The sequence below is a fragment of the Lissotriton helveticus genome, chromosome 7, assembly GCF_964261635.1.
Source record: "Lissotriton helveticus chromosome 7, aLisHel1.1, whole genome shotgun sequence".
Classification (NCBI taxonomy): Eukaryota; Metazoa; Chordata; class Amphibia; order Caudata; family Salamandridae; genus Lissotriton; species Lissotriton helveticus.
In genome coordinates, this window is record NC_136068.1 from 1,060,987,768 (window position 1) to 1,061,011,124 (window position 23,357).

General features: G+C 44.8%; 1 protein-coding gene across 3 annotated transcripts in view; it reads right to left on the minus strand.

The window, feature by feature from the left end:
- Positions 1 to 2,953: 2,953 nt before the first annotated feature.
- CYTH1 (cytohesin 1) overlaps positions 2,954 to 23,357 on the minus strand; it is an 836,242-nt gene continuing 815,838 nt past the window's right edge. For all 3 annotated transcript variants that reach the window (XM_078653934.1, XM_078653933.1, XM_078653935.1), the window contains exon 13: positions 2,954 to 5,264. In XM_078653934.1, coding sequence (XP_078510060.1) covers positions 5,186 to 5,264 — 79 coding nt within the window. In that variant the 3' untranslated portion in view covers positions 2,954 to 5,185. The remainder of the gene's footprint in view (positions 5,265 to 23,357) is intronic.

Consider the following 23,357-nt stretch of genomic DNA (forward strand, 5'->3'; position numbering starts at 1 on the left):
TTGTATTGTTCACGGTAGTACCTGCCTAATTAAAAATAAAGTGGAGGAATCGGGTGGCACGGGGAACAGGAGCCAGGGTAGGCTTCCAGGAAGTTGCCGCCACCCTTCCGAGTGGAGCAACACCGTGCTCCATTGCACCCCGTCAGGCTGTAGCCTCTGCTACTCCGGTCACCACAGTGCCCAGTACAGGACTACTAGGGCCCCAGGACAGGCTACCTTCCACCAATTCGGAACCTGTCTTTAGTTGTGCACCACACAGTCATAGGTCCTGAAGAAGTGCCACCCGACTCCTCTAGAAACAGCCAGGCACGAAACATGTCGACCTCACACTAGCGATTGTCCACCGGGAACATTATATCCCAATAGGACGTCCACTTTATTTTTAATTAGGCAGGTACTATCGTGAACATTCAAATTATTGTACAGGACTGTCCCTGGCCTATTTTAAACCATCACCTCTGTGCACACACATTTCTCACTGCCCCAACACCCGCACGCACCCTACGGCTTCTCCAAAAGATCTCCGATAAAGAGCCACAGAAACGGTGAGCCCGTCGAGCATTGCAGCGCTGGCCCGACTAGGAGAAAGGCCAAATGATGAAGCATGACACCTCTCGGGGTGTGTGAGGGCAACATGACAAAAGATTTGTCTTTCCCATCCCTTTCCCCCTTCTAGGAACTGCACTCCCCTTGCTTTACATAAAGGTGAATATGTAATGCTGTTCCACACCACAGCGCCTAGAAATAGTTTGAACCTTAATATGCGCTTTATACATGTACCTGCACTGGTACAGAGCAAACAAAGGAAACGTCTTTTTATTAAGCATGAAGAAACAGAACAAATGGAAAAAGGCATCCCGTTCAAATCATTAATGAGCGCAGTCATCCATCTACATTCATAGTATAATGGAAGAGAGACACATAATGTTTCAAACCACCATCTCGGCAATTACACCAGATTTCATTAATATTGGTATCAAATATAGTGTCCTTGCAGCTCCCATACCGGGCACAGACACAGGATGTTATTTGCTTGTGTGATTTAGCCACGCGAGTCCAGCCCAAGGCCCCTCGTGATCCTAAAGTGTAGGGGGCCCAGGGTAAAACACACACCCTCTCCTCACCACATGTTTGCGTGGACCTCCCAAGAAAGACTGACAACCTGTGCGCATCAGCATAATGCGTGCACAGCATAAATCTGGGGTTTAGGCATTTCTTAGACAATAATCTACGATTTCATTATTATAAGTCCACTGAATCAAACATCTGTGCACAGAAACGTCTCATGACCCGTAGGTGCATTAGTCAGACTCCAATAACCACTCTTGGGGAGCGTCCCAAAGGCACAATAGAAGCATAAACCAGCTGGAGGGTACACAATACATATGGTAGTAAGAAAATATCAGACAGTAAGCTTACTTCCAACAGGATAGCTTATGAGAGTAACCTCATCCTACGACCCATGGGCTTTCTACAAACTGAAGCTTGCCTCATATGGCTTCCTCAGTGGGAGTACAGTTACCCTCCCGCACCCCATTTACTATGAAGCAAGTCTACCCATTCTTCATCAACAATGCATATGATTTGTTAGCTTCAAACAATGGACCGCGGTTTCTTTTATCATCAGTTTGTCAACATACGGGTATTCAGACACAGCTCCAATCACAGCTCCAATCTGTCCCCCAAGGAGTCCGGCCCATATACAACTACTCAAGTATTACCTAAATTAGCAGTTAATTTACTCTCTCTGCATATGTCGGTAGAGATTCTGTGCATCGCTTGCTGTTGCTCCTGTATACTTTCATTGGCACACTCACTGCATCTTTCACTCATAAACCCCACTTCTTTAGGATTAGTTTGACCTTGCAGCTAACTTTGAGTCCTGTTGTTACGAAGTCCTTAAAACATAGTGAGCCCTCTTTGACTGCACCTACATGAATGTTACTGTCTCCCTCATGCTATTTGCAGTGTGTGCATCAATCAGTCTCAGGTGGTCATTGCATTGCATTGCTTTTCACATCTCAAAAGTACACTGACTCATGACAGATTATATTCTGATTTTCTTTCACTTTCTTTGCTGCAGCAGGCTTTTCTGTAATGTTTGAGCCAGGACTAAAAAATGAAAGCCAGAACTATTGGTTTTTCCAGTGCTTGTTTGCTCGTCGATTGAACAGGAGGGATGCCAAAAACACTTTGAAAATGGATCACGTTTTCACAAGGCAATAAAGTCTGGCAATCATCACCAAGGTTAATCTTTGACTTTTCATGATCATGCGCAAGTGAGTTTCTGAAATACAAACATTAGACGTTTTCTTTTACTTGTGAATTACCGGTTGGTCTCATTACAAATGACATACAATTTAGTGGATAGTAAGGAACCTGGGCCATGAGAAATGCAGCGTATTCAACCCATCTCTAGAATGGGGTTTAGGGAGATAGTACTTCTAGGGTCGCCAGCACGTCACTTTCTCACCTTACAAATATTCCATTCCTCTATTCCATGACTAGTGTATGCCACCTACACTCCATTTCTTGTATAGATAAAGCACAACAAAAGGTTTAAAGTGGAAGTGGAAATATTGCAAACACTGTAAGCAATATGAAGTACTGCCCAACCTTTAGTAATAAACAAGCATTGGCATAGCCAAAAGGCCTCGCCTTTGGGACCTTATAAGTGTTCAGCCATGCAACACTTGATGTTGTTGCACCAAGGATATTGTGCTGGATAACTAAACACTTATAAGGTCCAAAGGAGAGGCCTATTGGCTATGCCAATGCTTGTTATACCTTGCAAGATCTCTTCTACCTTTATCTACTTCACTCTTTCTCCCATCTCTGCCTTCCCGATTATTGGCCAACCTCAGACCCTCTCTTCCCTGCCACCAACCCTTGTTAAGTACCACCTTTCTCGGCTATGCCTTATTGACAAAGACACAACAGTGGACACAAGCACTCTGGAAAAGTTTCCTTTTATTGGAGTTTTGAAATCAGCGTTTGCTTACAAGGCAGGGAGCAAAGAAAACCCCAATAAAAATTTTACCACGCTCGCATCTGCAAATTTCGGCAAACAATATGTTTAAAATAAAGGGAAAATGTAAAATAAGAAAAACCTATACAATAATAATTTACATCTCTGATAAATAGAGGATAACACTTTCGAACTGCATTTTCCTTGGGCGCTAACTGACCGTTTACACACATACACACACACACACACACACACACACATATATATATATATATATTTTAAAATTGTATATATATATTTTTTTAGAACCAGTGCATTGAATGGCAGCGGGACAAACAAATGACAACTAAAAATGAATGTACAAGCACTGAATGCCTTTTATGACTGATGAAGATTAAAATTATGTAATGCTTAACAGAGATGAATTTACTTTTTTTTTCTTTGTACCAGCTTGAATTCCCACAAAGCAACCCTGTTTTTTTTTACAAGTTTAATGGAGACGATAAATGCAGAATGCATTTTTAAAGTGCCGAGCACACCAACATCAAGAGCATGGCAATCTTCTGAGCAGCTCCTTTCTCAGAACAATTAAGCCTGCAGAAATATGGCGGGCAGAATGCCTTTTTTCTTTTACTCCTTCCTCACAATGATAACAAACCTGGAATACAGCAGGAAAATAAATGTTTTCAACTGCTTGTAACTTAAAATGCTGAGCAAGTTGTAACGTAGTTAATTTCCAATAATTCTAAGCAGGTTTGGAGCGAGCTATAACTGCTTTTTCAGCTGGCAGACTTCTAGCTTGAGGCTGCGCACATTGACACAGCACACATAAGTTCCAAGACTGCTTATCTATCAGCTCGTGAAGCACACTGCGACATATTTGCCAAAGCAACTGTCAAGACTGACTGCATGCCAGTTACTGTGCAAGATGAAATACGTACAGTACAGAGACTTTCTGTATTGCTTCTACTGTTTATAATTGCTGATTAACGATTGCCTGATTACCTAATAAATCACTCTCAGATTACCTGGTAATAGGATGTTACAATAGAAACCATACTTAGCAATTATGAAATAGACTCCTTGGCTCAAAGGATTATAATTTTTAAAATGATCAGAGACCCAATGGCTGTGACCTGCAACTGACAATGTTTGGAGAAGCTCACTCGGCCTTCTGAAATTCGGACAACTTAAAAAGATGACATTCTTAGGTCCTCGTGAAGTGCATAGGACACTGGTTTTCAGAGGTTACACGGAGGTACATAATACACCCTTGTTCCTCTAGAGAGCTAAATACAAGAGAGTCCTTCTGCTCTGGATTGTATACAAGACACCCATCTTGCATGAAAGGCAAACAGTGGCTGAAAAGTAGTAAAACAAAAAAAAGCCAAGAGAATCCTAGAACTGGTGGCACCGAGCTCAACCTAGGACTACATTTTGTGAAATCAAGGGGCAAAACCAGATCATAATACTGAATTAGCATTTTACAAAGTAGTTTTCTAGGCTATGCCTGATGTCTTTGCAGTAGGAAGTGCCATTGTCTACAAGACAGAGGGGCAGTGACAAGTACCGTATAAAATAAATCACAAAAGTGACAAAATGCAGGCGCTGGTTCCTCCTAATAGGTGATGGGAATAAATACTTAGACCAACCTCTCCTCAAAACCAACAGGCGCTCTTCCTGCCATTACCATTTCCACCATAAATATAAGCTGTCGCAGCCAGCACGATCTGCAGGATTCTCCACTGGTTGCATGTTTGGGCGACTCAAGCGATCCAGAGCAGAATGACATACTGACAATCTAGCAGTTACACATCCAACATATTATAAAAAGAATTTCTTTGTATACAGTGTGAGCACAGTCTTCTGTTTTTCATCTCTGTAGAAGGTTGTGTCGTGGAGGGACTCTAATCCCTACACTCTGTAGGCACTAGAGGCAAAAGAGCCCGTGAACACACCTGTTGCCAGAAGTGGAAAGTGGACTTTCTGGACCATTAGCCCCTTCAAGCTTTGCAGGCCCAGGAAGGCCTTAGGTCATCAGCAGCATTAAGTCTACATCCCCGTCCCAGAGACTTCCCATTAAAAAAACGACTGCAAAAAGCTGAAGCAAAGTCCTTCGGAATGCCCACTGTTTATCCGGAGAACCTAGCCTCTTTTCAAACTGCACCAAGAATGGCTCTATCCCAGGTCAGTGATTTGTCCTGATGCTGCCCGTAGCTAATGGCGCTTCATTGATGACACCTTCTTCTTACGTGCTGCCAGCATCTCATAGAAGGGATCCCTGCTGATAGCGGCCCTAAGGAAGAAGAGCAAAGAATGAGAGAATTAAAGGAGACATGGCAAGGGAAAAATGGGGCATGGATACTGAGGTTGTTATGAAAGCTCAACGGAGTTAAAGAAAAGAAACATACATACTGAGTAAGCAGCAACAGCAAATCAACATTAAAACCAGAAAGAAGGTCTAGCCAATAGTATAAGATGAGACAGGCAGGCAGCGATATAGGGATACAAAAGACACATGGTGTAAAGAAAAAAGACACATAGTGGAAAGAATGAGGGTGGGTGGAAGAGAACAGGAAAGAAACTAATAGTACAAAAGCAACAAAGATGAAGGTGCATCATTAGAAAAGAGGAGTAATAGGAATCGCGACAGAATGCAAAGATTGATTTCTGCACAGCAGTAGAGGAGAGAATTGAAAGAGAATGAGAGAGAGAGAAGTCGAGGATGAGAGCACGTAAAAGATGCCTGCAAAAACAAAGTTTTAAGTCTGGAAGTAGATGATCAGAGGAGAGAAGCAAGAGCAGATTAGTCCAGAACAGGTCATCTCTAGCAGCGATACACAGATGAACTGAGGTCTCTCAAAGTGTGAAAGCAGACTTCTTTTTTTTCCGGAGTAGATAAGGTGGTGCAGCACAGATGTGAAGCATGATCAGCCATATCAAATTCATATCACAAGCAAAATACCAACAGCCTAATTCCCATCGAGACAGAGTAGTCGCCCACTTAAAATTCCTAAAAAATATCTGTGGGCTGGGATACATGCTCAAGGTGTTCCCTAATGCTAGTATTGTTACAAATCTACTTGGTTATATAAACAGTTCACAAACATGGAACCCTAAGAAAATAAAACTTGAACATGACACTTAATTTTTCAAGACCTATTTAGTACTATCTGCAGTGCTTTAAATTGACCCTAACCAGCAGTGATTTAAATTCACCTAAACATTTTTTTTACAACTCTAACCACATTTGCCATTCCAAGTACACTATGAGCACGTAAAAGTCTGCTGTAGGGCCATACGGGAATCTAAGATACCAGCAGAAAGAAAATTAAGTTGGTGGGAAAAGGTTACGTATCTATAGGAAAATGCGACTTACCAGTATGCATCTGTTCTTGGTATGTAGAGCTGTAGATCCGCATACTTTTGCATAGATCGCCATCTGGTGTTGGGCTCGGATGTTTTCACTTTGTTATTGTAGAAGTCTTTGTAGTCACGAGATAGGCGACTCCTTCTTTGGTTAGTAGAGTGCATGAACTCCACTCTTAGATTGTTTTGCCATGAAGGGTGATGATGGAGTTAGTTAGAAATAGAAAGATGTCCATGTGTAATGTATCCAAGTAAGATAGTACTGCAACACAGGTGGGTGGGTGCATGCGGATCTACAGCTCTACATGCCAAGAACAGATGCATACTGGTAAGTTGCATTTTCTGTTCGAGGCACATGAGCTGTAGATCGCATACTTTTGCACAGACTATACAGCAGCTCCCCTGTTAGCAGTGACTACCTGTATGTGTTGCAGTAGTTTGAAAAAGTGTTCTTAGTACATCCTGGCCCACACTAGCTTATTGTTTTGCTTGCACATCTACGCAGTAGTGTTTTGTGAGAGTGTGCGGTGTAGACCATGTTGGGGCTTTGCAAATGTCATCCTTGGGGATGTTTCCTAAGAATGCCATGGATGTCCCCAGCTTGCGTGTGAAATGTGCTCTAGGGGGAATGGATAATGTATTCTTTGCTTTTTTGCAGCATATATGAATACATGTAACGATCCACCTGGCAATTCCAGCTTTTGATATTGGATGGCCTTTATGTGGTGGTGAGAAAGCTACAAATAGTTATTTAGTTTTGCTGAAACTTTTTGTCCTTTCAATGTAGTAAAGAATAGCTCTTTTGACGTCAAGCATATGAAGACCTCATTCTGCTACTGAGTCTGGTTGAGGAAAAAAGACAGAGCTCAACAGACTGGTAAAGGTGAAAGGTCAAAATTACTTTTGGTAAGAATTTAGGGTTTGTCCTAAGAACCACTTTGTTGTGATCTATTTGCAAAAATGGTGCTTGTATGGTTAATGCCAGGAGTTTACCCACTCTTCTGAGAGATGTGATGGCCACTAGGAAAGCTACTTTCCATGTGAGGAACTGTTACTCACATTTATGTAAAGGTTCAAATGGGGGACTCATGAGCCTAGTAAGGACAATCTTTAGATTCCATACTGGAGAGGGTGGAATTCTGGGGGATTATCCTGTTAAGGCCTTCCATGAAAGCTTTGATGGGAGGTACCCTAAACAACAAGTGTCTGTTTTGCAAGTAAGCTGCTATAGCAGCAAGATATAATTATATGGATGTGTATGCCAGATTACATCTTTGTAGATACAGTGATAACTGATAATATTTTGAGTTGAAGCATCTAGTGGATTGATTGTGTTGTTATTGCAGTAAACAACAAATCTTTTCCATTTAGCTGCATAGCATGCTCTAGTGGTAGGACGTCTAGCTTCTTTAATAACGTTCATGCAGTCTGATGGAAGATTGAGGTAACCAAACTTTAAGATTTCAGGAGCCAGATCGCTAGGTTCAGTTGCGCTGCTTCTGGATGTCTTACCTCTCCATGGTTTTGGGTGAGAAGCTTTGGGGAAAGGTGCAACTTTTGGTGTGGGACTACTGAGAGTTCCATTAGTGTTGTGAACCATGGTTGCCGGGCCCATGTTGGCGCGACTAGGATCATTGTGATAGACTGTTGTTTGAGTTTGTGCACCAATAGTGGAATGAGTGGGAGAGGCGGAGAAGCGTACGCAAATCTGCCTGACCAATTCATCCATCTCACATTGCCTCTGGACAATGGGTGTAGATACCTAGAGGCGAAGTTTGAGCATTTTGTGAATCTGTTATTGTTGACGACTGAGCAGAACCGCAATTTGATTGTGAATCCCAGGTAGATGCTCTGATAAGAGGTATATCTTGTGAGGAATGGCCCATATCCAAATTATTTGTGCTAGGCATGACAGCTGCAAAGAGTGTGTTCCACCCTGTTTTTGTATATAATACATTGCTGTCATGTGGTCTGCTCGGAGGAGGACAGCTTTGCCTGTGAGTGTTGGGATTTAGTTGGCTTTACCTTTTTTTTCCTTACTCTCCAGTCCTCTCTCTATGGGCATGCATCCTCAGAAAACCAGGTCAGCTGGTGTAGCACCTTCGAATCAGCTTGCTTTATAAAGAAGCCTATAGCTGATGTTTCCTGATTGGTTTCTTTACCCGGTCGTTTTACCAGCAAGTACGGGTTCTTTTCCCTTCCGGTTGTTCGTGGGTTGTGGGGACTTTTGGATTCCCTACACCTTTGCTTATCGGTATCTGCAGAATTGCCGTCATCGCGCTACTGAGTTTGTGGCAGGTATCCTGTTTGTTCTGAACCGTGGGACCGGCTTTTTTTTTGTTTGCAACTGTAGGCTGAGTTGCAGATCGAAGAAATTACCCGCGCGCGGCTGTGTGCTGGAGCCTCGGCAGATTCCTGACAAGACGCGTCCTGGACTTTTGTAACCCTCCATCTTCGTTGTGTGAGTTTTGGGTGTATTCTCGGACTTGGCTTCACGGTAGCGTTTTTTGTGTTTTCTTTTTGATGTGGCCACAGTTATCGTGTTTTTTCGAGGAGCCATTTGCTGGCCGAAGTTGTTTTAAGGTGTTTTTTTTTATGTCTTTTGACTTTTTCCCCTGCAAATCCTGGTGGGAGTATATCTAAGCTTCTGAAACAGACATTGCTCATTGCCTTCAAATGACACGACTGGGAAGCGGCAATCTCAGAATAAATACCGGTAAGGAGGGTTAAGGTGTTGTTCATGCAAGCAACTGTTGATGTATGTCCATAGGGAGATTGACATATACACTGTGTAAGTCTGAAATATATATTGCTATTTGTCTATCATTACAGGTATAGAAGTTGCTATTCACTTGTGAGGATTGAACAGGTGGAGCCCAGACGTGGAGTATTTTGTCTTCCCTTTCCATTTTTCTCCCGCCCTCTCCCGGTGCTCGGATGGCAAGTCCACTGTTTGTTGTTCAGTGGCTGCTGTCGGAGTGGTGGTAGTGGGTTGGGTTTATCCTCGTTTCCGCAGTATTGGGCAAAACTGGGCGGTAATCTGACAGTGAGATGTTTCTGGAATGACTTTAGGGCGAGAAAAATAGTCAGTAACTCCAGGTGATTGACGTGGATGAGTTTTTGTTGAAGGGTCCATATACCCTGGATGGTGTGGCTTTAGAGATGAGCTCTCCATCCGGCCGGTTAGCGATTTGTCCGCTGTAAGCACTATTTGTGGAACCGGGTCTAAGAACGGCCGCCCTTTGGAAAGATTTCGAGTGTTCCACCATTGCACCAGATCTGAAAGTTGACCCTCACCCTGGTTCCATTGTTGTGCTAGGCATTCCTGTAACGGACGCATCTGGAGTCTTGCGTAAGGAACGATTAAGATGCAAGAGGCCATCATCCCTATCAGCTGCATGAACACTCGAGCTGGTAGTGAGTGTTGTGGCTGAAATTTTGTTAGGCTTTGCATACAGGCTATCCTGGTTGGATTAGGGTATGCTAGGGCTTTGGAAGAATCAATTGTCGCACCTAGATACTGTTGGGTGTGGGACGGGTGTAGATGCGACTTGGTGAGGTTTATTGTGAATCCCAAGTTGTGTAGCAGCCTTATTGTGTTGTGTGTGTCTTGTACACATTGGTTGCATGACTTGGCTTTTATTAGCCAGTCATCTAGGTAAGGAAACACATGAATGTGTTGTCTTCTTAAGTGGGCTGCTACCACAGTGAGGCATTTTGTAAAGACTCTGGGTGCTGTTGTGACTCTGAATGGTAGGACTTTGAACTGGTAATGTTGTTCGTCCACAACAAACCGTAGGTATTTCCTGTGAGATGGGTGATTAGGGATGAGGAAGTAGGCGTCCTTGAAATCTATAGCAGCAAGGAAATTGCCTTGTTGAAGCAGGGGGAGGACCTGTTGTAGAGTGCCATGTGGAAGTGGTTGGATTGTATGTACAGGTTTAGCGGTCTGAGGTCTATTATTGGCCTGAGAGTGCCGTCCTTTTTTGGAATGAGGAAATAAAGGGAGTACATCCCTGTGTTTTGATGATGAATGGGAACCGGATCTATTGCATGTTTTTGCAAGAGGGAGAGAAGCGTAAGATGTTCTGCGGACATTGGACTTTGTTTGGGAGGTATATGGGGTGGAGTAGAATTGAGTTCAAGGCAGTAACCATACTGTATAATTTGTCTTACCCACCTGTCTGTGGTGATGGAATTCCATACAGGTAGGAAATGTGATAGTCTTCCCCCGGCTGGAGTAGAATGGTCTGGGGGGAGTGGAAGGAAGTCACTGATTTTGTGGTAGCGGAGGTGCGGGTATTAGAACCACACCCTCTCCCCTCTGTTGTTGTTGCCTTTGTAATTCCCTCTAAAATAACCTCTATTATGGGAAGTTTGAGTGGGGGTTTTATAAGTGGAAGTGGTGTCTGTACCAGTGGTCTTGTAGGTGCCCCTATAAGAGGAGCGACAAAATGAACCTCTACTAGTTGTTGCTTGTAGAGCCCCCATGGATTTGGCTGTCTCTGTGTCCTTTTTCATCTTTTATTAAGATGTGTCCACAGTGGGTCCAAACAAGTGTTCCTGATCTAAGGGTTGATTGAGGATGGTAGGCTGCACATCTTGCTTAAAACCCGATATGCGCAGCCAGGCATGTCTACATAATAACACGCTTGTATTAATTGCGCGGGATGCTGCACCTGCAGCATCCAGGGCACATTTTATTGAGGTGTTCGTGATTAACTTTCCCTCTTGTATGAGATCATTTGCTTGGGTCTTGTACTCATCTGGAAGATGTTGCATGAGTTTTTCAGGCTGATCATAGTGAGCCCTGTCGTACCTCGCAAGTAAAGCTTGTGAGTTAGCAATGCGCCAGAAGTTTGCTGCCTGGGACGCAACCTTTTACCTGTTGTGTCTAGAAGCTTCGATTCTTTGTCTGGTGGATGGGCATCACCTGTGGTTTGGGAATTTGCCAGTTTGCGGGCATTTGCCACTACCAATGAGTCCAGAGGGAGTTGACCTTTAATATAAACTGGATCGCTTGGAGCTGGCTTGTATTTTTTCTCAATCCTAGGATTAAGCACCCTACCCCTGACAGGATCTTTAAAAACCTCAGGGGCATGTTTAATCATCCGCTTGAGCATAGGTAGAGTAGTTGTCGTTTTTTGTGGCAGGGAGAATGTCTCTAAAAAAAAAATCCTCCTCTAGAGGGTCTGAATGGAGTTGAACCCCACGGTATTGCGCAGCTCTATCAGTTGCGCAAACCCTACATTATCATCTGGGGGGGGGGTAGTCCGGAGGGAAATAAATCCGGCTCAGGCACATCTGGGACACTGTAATTGTCCCAAGAGTCATGAGGCGGGGGTACTGTGTGTGTTATCATCAGTATCTTTTGTGATGTGGGTCTATTCGCTCATTCTCACCCCCTATATCTTAATCATCCATTTGTGGTGCAGGTGAAAGAGGAGGCACTGGAGAGTGTGCTGGAGAGGGTATAATGTTTGCTGGTTGTGGAGGTGGAGAGAAAGGCCTCATAGGAAAGGTTGAGGAGTCTTTTTTCTTGGAGGGTATCTCAGGAGTTTCTGAGGTGTCCAATTTTCTCTTCTTAGGTGGTATAGAGGTGACTTGGCCAGTAATGGGGTCCATATGGAGTGTTCTTTGCTTAGGATCCGGTAAATCTGGATGGAAAAGGTCTTTGAATCCACTGTCTTTTTGCGGTGCCAAGGACTTCGCCTCCGAGTAGTGTTTTGGCCTGTCTTCCTTAGCTTTAGGAGGGGTTTTTGTCTCCTTCTGCTTAGGTGGAGTTTTCGACTAAGAAGATTTAGTTGTTTTTTTGGCTCTGAGGACTTTGATTGAATTTGTTTTGGTGACGAGTCTGTTAATTTTGATTTCGCTTTAGGTGCCGAAGATTCTGGGGTTGACTGGACCTTGGTTTCATGTTTGGGTGCCGAAGATAGTTTTTCGGCACCTTAGTGTGGCTGGCTCGATTCCGAGCTGCCTGAAGGCTTTGTGGGCTTCGGAGCAGGGGCTTCTGAAGTCTTGTCTCGGTATCGACCCAGACCCAAAGGTGAAGTTGTTACCGGAGCCTTTTGTGTTTTCGGGGTAGGGGTGTCAACATCGGTACTCACGCTTCATTGACCTGGGGTAATCGTCTGGTCTGCTGAGTCCGAATCGTCTACTTCAGAGACGCTGGCCTGTTTATCTCCCGTCTCTGGTTCCAGATCTTCGGTGCCTGCCTCGAAGATGTCTTCCGGCACCAAAACTGTTGATCTGGAAATTTCATAACGTAGAGCTCGGCAATCACGTATGGTCTTCTTAGACCTGAAAGAGTCACAGGCCTGGCAGTGTCGACCCTCGTGTTCTGGCAAGAGACAAAGGTTCCAGACCTCGTGGAGAGCTGTGTGTGGGAATTTAACCCCACACTTGCATTTTTCAAATGGAGTTCTTTCCATATGCTGGTTGATGGCGCGGATCGGCCCAACTGCCCACGTCGACGACCGGACTCTAAAAGTTCTCTGGCACTGGATATGCGTCGAGAGAGATCGCGATCAAAACAAGACCGTCGATCGGTGAGACTTTTGCGTGTCGAAGGGGAACCGAAACGACGTAGACCCAGGGTTCAGCAAATTACATCCGAACCCGATGGCAAAACAATCTAGGGATGGAGTTGATGCCCATGCGCACTACTAACCAAAGGAGGAGTCACCTATCTCGTGACTACAAAGACTTCTACAATAACAAAGTGCAAACATCTGAGCCCAACACCAGATGGTGGGCTATGCAAAAGTATGCAATCTACAGCTCATATGCGTCAAACGGTAAAACACCTTCATTCTGCAAATTTTACTCTGCATACATTCACTCCTCATACCATTATAACGCAAGTACCTTTACTCCGCAAAATATTACAACGCATTCCATTATATCTTATATGCTTTTACCACGCATGCTTTTACAACGAAATTCGTTGTAAAAGCATGAATGGTAAAAGCATATGTTTTTAATATTTAAGTGTAAGGTAAGTATATGGTTTTAGTTTGGGGGTGTTGGGGTATATGTTTTAGGGGTTCAGGGGTATTTTAAGGTTGGTTTTGGGTTATGGGGTACAGGGGTATTTAAGGGGTAGGTTTGGGTATTGGGGTATAGGGGTATTTTTAGGGTTTAGGGCTAGGTTTGGGTTTTGGGGTACAGGGGTATTTTTAGGCTTTAGGGCTAGGTTTGGGTTTTGGGGTACAGGGGTATTTTTAGGGTATAGGGCTAGGTTTGGGGTATGGGGTATTTTAGGGTTCAGGGTAGGTTTTAGTTTTGTGGTACAGGGGGATTTTTAGGGTTCAGGGGTAGGTTTTAGTTTTGGGGTACAGGGGTATTTTTAGGGTTCAGGGCTAGGTTTGGGTTTTGGGGTACAGGGGTATTTTTAGGGTTCAGGGCTAGGTTTGGGATGTGGGGTACAGGGGTATTTTTTAGGGTTCAGGGCTAGGTATGGGTTTGGGGTACAGGGGTATTTTTAGGGTTCAGGGCTAGGTATGGGTTTTGGGGTACATGGGTATTTTTAGGGTTCAGGGCTAGGTATGGGTTTTGGAGTACAGAGGTATTTTTAGGGTTCAGGGCTAGGTTTGGGTTTTGGGGTACAGGGGTATTTTTAGGGTTCAGGGCTAGGTTTGGGTTTTGGGGTACAGGGGTAATTTTAGGGTTCAGGGCTAGGTATGGGTTTTGGGGTACAGGGGTATTTTTAGGGTTCAGGGCTAGGTATGGGTTTTGGGGTACAGGGGTATTTTTAGGGTTAAGGGATAGATATGGGTTTTGGGGTACAGGGGTATTTTTAGGGTTCAGGGCTAGGTTTGGGTTTTGGGGTACAGGGGTATTTTTAGGGTTCAGGGCTAGGTATGGGTTTTGGGGTACAGGGGTATTTTAAGGGTTCAGGGCTAGGTTTGGGTTTTGGGGTACAGGGGTATTTTTAGGGTTCATGGGTAGATATGGGTTTTGGGTACAGGGGTATTTTTAGGGTTCAAGGCAAGGTTTGGGTTTTGGAGTACAGGGGTATTTTAAGGGTTCAGGGCTAGATATGGGTTTTGAAGTACAGGGGGTATTTTTAGGGTTCAGGGGTAGATATGGGTTTTGGGGTACAGGGGTATTTTTAGGGTTCAGGGCAAGGTTTGGGTTTTGGGGTACAGGGGTATTTTAAAGGTTCAGGGCTAGATATGGGTTTTGGGGTACAGGGGTATTTTTAGGGTTCAGGGATAGGTTTGGGTTTTGGGGTACAGGGGTATTTTTAGGGTTCTGGGCTAGGTATGGTTTTTGAGGTATAGGGTGTATTTCAAGGGTTAGGATGGGTTACTCTTTAAGGGTGCAGGGGTATTTTAAGTAGTAAGGGTGGGTTATGATTATGGGGTGCAGAGGTATTTTAAGGGACCAGGGTGGGATTATTTGTTAGGGTGTAAAGGGAAATTAAAAAAAAACATTAAATATATATATTTTAAATTATATATAGGTAATAATATATATATATATATATATATATAAATTCAAAGTCCGACTTACTTTTCAGTCAGAAAGCACACGGACAGCTTCTTGCTGAAGTCGCGTTATTTATTGCAGATTACACAGCAAATACAACTCTACGCGTTTCAGGAGTTCACCTCCCTTTCTCTTTCGTGAGAAAGGGAGGTGAACTCCTGAAACGCGTAGAGTTGTATTTGCTGTGTAATCTGCAATAAATAACGCGACTTCAGCAAGAAGCTGTCCGTGTGCTTTCTGACTGAAAAGTAAGTCGGGACTTTGAATTTATAGATAGGTTCGCTACCTAACACGATCCGCCCTCGTAAAGAGGCTCGGGGAAAGCGAAGCCTGGCGGCTGCCAGGCAGTTTGGAGTATGAGTATGAGTATGAGTATATATATATATATATATATATATATATATATATATATATATATATATATATATATATATATATATATATATATATATATATATATTATTGCTTCCACCTCACGCCCTGTCGTGCACTCAAGCACGGGTGCTTGTTGCGAGGGGCGTTCCTCGCTATTATCGTCGCTCCTTTTCCTTCTTACTTTCACCATGGTGCTCTGAGGGTCGGAAATAAAAGCTTTTGGATCCTCCTCCCGCGAGTGCTGTTTTTCTTTGAAAAGTAAGAAGGAAAAGGAGCGACTATATATATATATATATATATATATATATATATATATATATATATATATATATATATATTACAACAACGTCTCCTTCGAAGACCAAAAAGCCACCACTCCAGCTACCTTGATCAAGGTAGTCGGGAGCTACCGAAACGCGTTGGTTTATGCTGTGAATATGCGGTTAATTGATTCAAGAATAAATTAAGTGTTGTCTCACTAAAACTCGAGTGGCTGGAGTGGCGGCTTTTTGGTCTTCGAAGGAGACGTTGTTGTAATATGAAGCGGTGAGGTTCTACCGCAAAAAGCTTCGCACCTGCAAGTAGCGCCATACGGAAGAAACCCTGAACCAACCATTGTTGAATATATATATATACATACATATTAATACAATTAATATATATATATATATATATATATATATATATATTACCCACTGGCTGTGGCCAGTAGGTAGTTATAGTTAGGATTGATTTCCATAGGAAATCCGCAACATTCTATTGGGAATAACTTTGGCGCCGGTGGACGAATTTCTCAAAGAAGATGGCCCGCTCCGCTCTGCTCCTTCCCTGAAAGTTTGGGGGGATTCGTCAAGCGGGGGCAGAGATAAAAGGGGGGTTCCAAAACGTGTTTTCCCCATGTTAATTTCCATAGGGCGGTTGGACTCACTTTTAGCCAGAACGGCTGAATGGATTTCCACAAAACTTGGCAAAATTGTAGGGACTGGTAGCCCGATGTGCCTTTGCTATGTCTCAAGATATGTGCTCCAGTGGATTTTGAGTAATTTAGGTTAAAAAAAATATATATATCTGGGCGGAGCCTAACCACACATCTGATCTGGTTGGCTGTCAGCACTTCATCCAAGAAGTGTTGGCAGCCATCTTGGGACCAATATACATGATAGCACCTCATTAAAAAGCATTGTAGTTAATAGAGGGTTTTAGGACTTTAGTTACATTATAAATCATTTGTTGATGGTACCATACTCATTTTAGGAATTGTGGTGTGTTCTAAGATGATTTTACCATGTGAAAAAGCCTTCTGCTGTGATATCATGAATCATGTTTGAAAGAAAACGAATATCTCAAGATTTTCCCACAGTGGTTTGGAAAGGCTAAACTGAAAGCATATTTTCTGTAAATTCACATTATCTTTCTCAGTCATGTGAGAATGAAGTCTGACATTCTCAGTAAAACATGTACATCCAACAAGGACAGAGACGGTCAGTTGATTCCTTTGTGTTCTACTGCAGCCTCCTAGAGTGTTCTAAAGAACAACTAGAGCGCTAACAGTCCTACTTATTACAAAGGTATAGCACAACTGAAGCCATCGTGATGGGAATAAAGTGGTAACTCTTAAAACATTTAATTTAAAAAGGAACAAAATGAGGGGGTATATTATGCCATAGAAAGTATTATTAGTGCTGCAAAAAGAAAAATTAGGGCACATTTTGAGTGACTTCTCAAATCCTCTTCTATTTCATAAAAAAATTCTGACATGCAGTCTCCCAAGATGGCCACCAGAGACAAAAGAGCCCAAATGTAGCCGAAATATCACCCAGATGTAGCCCAAGTATAGCCCAATGACAGAATGTCCCAGAGTGTTCTAAATAACAACTAGAGCGCTAACAGTCCTACTTATTACAAAGGTATGGCACACCTGAAGCCATCTTGATTGGAATAAAGCGGTAACTCTTAAAACATTTAATTTAAAAAGGAACAAAATGAGGGGGTATATTTTGCCATAGAAAGTATGATTAGTGCTGCAGAAAGAAAAATTAGGGCACATTTTGAGTGACTTCTCAAATCCACATGCAGACTGAAACATGCACTTTGAATACCAGCAGCAGACTTCCCTGGTGAGCAGTAGCTTTACTACAGTGATCTAATGAGCAACTAGAGTGCTAACATTCAGAATTTATGGCAAATGTGTGACACATCTGAATGCCTTCTTGATGGAACCAAAGTAAACAAGCATTGAAAATGCAATAGATCTAGCCCTTGTTTAAGTTAAAGCCATTCTGTTTGTAATGAGGTGGCTTTTTAGCTTTGCTTTTATTAGTGTTTTTTAAACTTTCATGTAAATAACATGCATCTGTATGCATATATGTATATGTATGCATGCATTTATATTTGTATTTATATAGATATACAGATTATATATGTTTATATATGTATGTATATACATACACATACATATATATAAATGCATATGCATATATATATGTGTATATGTGTGCGTGTAGAGAGAGGTAGAGAGGTAGCGGTAGAGAGGTAGAGACTAGTAGAGAGAGAAGTAGAGAGGTAGAGAGTAGAGAGTGAGTAGTAGAGAGAGTAGCAGAGAGTGAGTAGTAGAGAGTAGTAGAGAGTGAGTAGTAGAGAGTGAGTAGTAGAGAGTATGTAGTAGAGTGAGTAGTAGAGAGCAGTAGAGAGTGAGTAGTAGAGAGTAGTAAAGAGTGAGTAGTAGAGTGAGTAGTAAAGAGTGAGTAGTAGAGAGTGAGTAGTAGAGAGTAGTAGAGAGTGAGAAGTAGAGAGTGAGTAGTAGAGAGTAGTAGAGAGTGAGTAGTAAAGAGTGAGTAGTAGAGAGTGAGTAGTAGAGAGTAGTAGATAGTGAGTAGTAGGGAGTGAGTAGTAGGGAGTGAGTAGTAGAGAATGAGTAGTAGAGAGTGAGTATTTGAGAGTAGTGGAGTAGGAGAGAGTGAGTAGGAGAGAGTAAGTAGTAGAGAGTAGTGGAGAATATTCCAAAGTTTGGCACAGCACCACTTGCACAATAAGTCCAATCAAATCATATCACTTAGAGTCCTTATTGAAGCGCTGAATCTTGGTGTATATTCAAATGCTTTTATTTTCCTTAAGTTTATGTACCACAGCCAGCTGAAACGTTTCGTTCTGTACAACAGAACTTCTTCAGGGCGTTCTTATTTCCTTCAAGTTATGTCGGTATCCTGTTGTCATATAACTAGATATTTCTTCCAAATGTTAGACGAGACGTAAGTACATTCTTATTCAAAGTGACTAGGTATCAATTTTACCCACACAATTCGGGCAGACTTGAGTAATTTATAGCATCCTCAAAGTCAGTCTTTCAAAAATTCCAAAGTATAGGACATGATAATCCAAATGTTTCTCAAGAAAAGTAATTTTCAATCGTTCGGAATATCAGTGTTTGGGCAGATATGACCCAGGGACCCCCAGTATGCAAGGGGAATTAGTCCCCCCTCTGCAAACGCGCCAGTGGCCTGCGTTGCAGAGAGGTGCCTCTGACCATGTCATGAGTGATGTAATATGTGACGTCATCAGCAGTGCATTGCAGGCGCGCAAGTTATAGTGAGTCCAACTAACTATAACGTGGGAATTTCAATGGTTTTATGTCAGTAAAATTTCCAGCTAACTATAACTGGTGTCAAACCTATGGTTTTTTCAGTGAATATCTCTCTCTCTCTCTCTCTCTCTCTCTCTCTCTCTCTCTCTCTCTCTCTCTCTCTCTCTCTCTCTCTCTCTCTCTCTCTCTCTCTCTCTCTCTCTCTCTCTCTCTCTCTCTCTCTCTCTCTATATATATATATATATATATATATATACACATACATATTTATATATTTATTTATAAAGTACTTTTACTAAGTATATGACTTCACCACGCATGCTTTTGCGTTGTAATGGCATGCGTGGTAAAGGCATATGCGGAGTAAAAGTTAGAGGAATTATGGTTTTACGGAGTAATTGTCCCATGTTGTTAAAAATGCGGAGTGATGGTATGCGGAATTAATGAGTGAGGGATAACGTCACATATTCGCGTCAAACACAATAGTTTTGCAACCTGAATAGTTTCTGGACTCTTGCATTATCCATTCATCTAGCTGTTGGGCTTGCAATACCAACTTGTTTACTAACATACAAAGGTTTAGCACTGATAGGGGTGAGATCACGGTGATTCATAGTGATCTCAATCCAAGATGCATAACATCAACACTGCAGGTGACAGGCTCAGATAGCATTTTTTCCTGACACTATGTAGCAAGTGTAATATTGAAAACCTGTTAGCTAGGATTTGTGTTTATTAGGGAGGCTGGAGAAACATATGTTAATCTAGAAGAGCTTCCAACTGCAAAACTATACTCAGGGAAGAGGGACACAGGTAAGTGGCACCAAACTGACTCTTCAAAAATGTCTGTCCCACTACTGGCTCCTGAATAGGATTATGGTCTACATGCAGTGCTTTGTCAATGAATCGACCAAGAAGCACAAGTTACTACTTGTGTAACGATATATCTGTAAGAGACATTAGTTAGTATTAGATTCCTTACCTTAGAATATCCCCAGGCGTCAGACTGGATCCGGATTTTTTTTTTTTGCGTAGCAGTACCCTTGCGCGCCGGTAGGCGTCGTCTGCGGCTCCGCGTCCGTCGTCGGCGTCGTGGGTGCCGTGATGACGCCGCCTCCGTGTGCTGACGTCAGTTCTTAGACACAGCTTTTCCGCGCCAGAAGTGCTGAGCCATGTTAAAAACCAAGATTGGTGCCATTGAAACTAGGGCCCTGAAAGGGGATAACCGTAACCCTAGATATCGGTTCGCAGAACGGGGAGGATGGGTGGGTCGATAAGGAATCTAATACTAACTAATGTCTCTTACAGATATATCGTTACACAAGTAGTAACTTGTGCATCTGAAAGAGACACGTTAGTATTAGATTCCTTACTTAGAGTAGATACCTCAGCAATACCAACCCCGGTGGTGGGTCTGCGAACCAATCACACCAGAAAGTCCTGGAGGACAGAACGGCCAAAGAAGCCATCCCTCCGGACTTGGCTGTCCAGGCAGTAGTGTCTTGCAAACGTGTGCAGCGATGTCCACGTAGCTGCCTGACAGATGTCTTGTAAGGGCACTCCCCCGCCCAGGGCAGTTGTAGTTGCCGTGGCTCGGGTGGAATGAGCCCGCAATCCAACAGGGGGCTCCTTTTTAGCCAAGGAGTAACATGCCTGGATACACAAGATGATCCACCGGGAGATGGTCCTCTTGTGCACCGCTTTCCCCTTCTTAGCGCCCACGTAACCAACAAAGAGTTGGTCATCCACCCGGAACTGGCGTGTGCGATCCAAGTAGAACGAGAGCGCACGTTTTGTGTCCAGACGGTGGAGCCGCTCTTCCTCTTTAGAGGGATGCGGTGGCGGAAAGAAGGTTGGCAAGGTGATAGACTGCCCGATGTGGAAGGCTGTGACAGGAAAGATGGGCAGGAAAGATGGCTTAGTACGCAACACCACTTTGTCCGGCTGGACAGAAAGGAAAGGTGGAGTACAAGAAAGGGCCTGGAGCTCACTCACTCTCCTGGCAGAGGTGATGGCAACCAGGAAAGCAGTCTTCAGAGTAAGAAGGCGGAGAGGACAGTTATGAAGTGGCTCAAAGGGAGCACACATCAGAAACGTAAGAACCAGGTTCAAGTCCAACTGAGGCATCACAAACGGAACAGGAGGGAATGTGTGTGTGATGCCCTTTAGAAATCTATTTACAATAGGGGACTTGAACAAAGAAGGTTGATCAGGCAGCCTCAGAAAGGCTGAAAGGGCAGAAAGGTAGCCCTTGATAGTGCCCAGAGCAGAGCCCTGCTGGGCAAGAGAAAGAAGGAAGAGAAGAACCTCAGAGAGAGGGGCAGCAAGAGGATCCACAGCCTTTGCTGTGCACCATGCCACAAATCTGTTCCACCTGCAGGCGTATACCGACTTTGTGGAGGGACGCCTGGCTGCCAGAATGATGTTACAGACTTCAGGAGGCAAGTCAAATGGCCTTAACTGTCGCCGCTCAATCTCCAAGCATGGAGGTGGAGACTGGACAGGTTCGGGTGGAGGACCGTCCCCTGCTGCTGCGACAGAAGGTCCTCCTGAAGAGGCAGGAGAACCGGGGGATCGACTGACATACTGAGTAGCTCTGGATACCAGTACCTTCGTGCCCAGTCCGGAGCCATAAGGATGACTTGGGCCCGGTCGCGCTTGATCTTCTTCAGAACTCTGGGCAGAAGTGGTATAGGCGGAAAGGCGTACAATAGACCGCAACTCCACTCGCGACGAAAAGCGTCTCCGAGCGAGTGCCGCCTTGGAAATTCCAACGCGCAGAACTGATGACATTGCACGCTCTCTTCGGTGGCGAATAGATCTAACCAAGGCTCTCCTCATCGCTGAAAGAGGCCTCGCGCCACGTCCGAGTTCAGACACCATTCGTGATCCATCATGCACCGAGGGCTGAGCTCGTCCGCCCTGGCGTTAAGAGATCCCGCCAGGTGTTGAGCCACCAAGGTCACGCCCTGGCGTTCCAGCCATTGCCAGAGGCGCAGAGCCTCCTGGCAAAGGGTCCACGACCCCACCCCGCCCTGTTTGTTGCAGTACCACATGGTGGTGGTGTTGTCCGTGAACACCTGCACTACACTCCCCCGGACAGAGGGGAGGAATGCCTTCAGTGCTAGACGAATCGCTCGTAACTCCAACAGGTTGATGTGGAGCCGGGCCTCCGTCGGAGACCAGAGGCCTCTGATCTCCGCCTCTCCCATGTGGACTCCCCTGCCCTGGAGGGACGCGTCCGTCACAACTACGCGCTCCGGTTGGGGAAGGGAGAGGGATCTGCCGCTGACCTAATCGCGGTCCGTGAGCCACCACTGCAGCTGTCTCGCAGTGCCCTCCGAGATCAGGACGTGGTCGGACAAGTTGCCCTGATGCTGGGCCCACTGAAACTTCAGGTCCCACTGCAGAGCCCGCATCCGCCACCTGGCGTGATGCACCAGTAGGATGCAGGAGGCCATCAGCCCCAGAAGCCGCAGCGTCAACCTGACCAAGACCCGGGATAACGGCTGAAAGATGGGAATCAGAGCCTGAATATCCCGGACCCGCTGTTCGGGTGGATAAACCCGAAACCGCGCCGAGAACCGCTCCGATGAAAAGGAGCTTCTGAGAGGGGCACAGGTGTGACTTTGGCACATTGATGGAGAACCCCAGCCGGTGCAGGAGATCTGCCGTAGTCTGGAGGTGGCTGACGACTGTCTGGGGCGTGCCCGCCTTCAACAACCAGTCGTCGAGTTAGGGGAAGACTGAAACCCCTAACCTGCACAGATGAGCTGCGACCACCGCCATCACCTTTGTGAACACCCGTGGGGCGCTGGTAAGGCCAAAGGGGAGCACGATATACTGAAAGTGCTCGTGGCCAACCGTGAACCGCAGCTAGCGCCGGTGGGCTGGCAGGACGGGGAGGTGGAAATAAGCGTCCTGCAAGTCCAACGCTACCATCCAGTCTCCTGGGTCCAGGGCAGCTAGGACCTGAGCCAGTGTCAGCATTTTGAACTTCTCCTTCCGGAGGAAGCCGGTGACGTTCCGTAGGTCCAAGATAGGGCGTAGGCCCCCTTTGCCCTTCTTGGGTACCAGAAAGTAGTGGGAGTAGCAACCACACCCTACGTCTGGCCCAGGAACGCGCTCGATGGCCCCCTTGGCCAAGAGGGCCGTAACTTCCTCCTGCAGAAGTCGCAAATGATCCCCCGATACACGGTGGTTCTGCGGTGGCATGGCTGGAGGAGTCGCCTCGAAGGGGAGGGAGTAGCCCCTTCGGACAATTTGCAGCACCCACCTGTCCGACGTGACAGTGCGCCAGTGGAGGAGGTGATGGCGAACCCTGCCCCCCACTGGCGTCACATGGGCCTGAAAGCACGGACTAGGAGGGTTTTGAGGCGGATGCTGCGGAGGAAGGTGTGGACTGACCTTGCCGTTGTCCCCGTCCGCCGGGACGGCGGTTCCCATGGCCGCCACCGCGTTGGGTATTACCTTGCGGAGCGTGGCTGGCAGCACGTGTGGGTACACCCCTTCCGTGGCCATGAAAGGCAGCCGATTGCTGGCGTGGGGCCGAGAGGCCCAAGGACTTGGCCG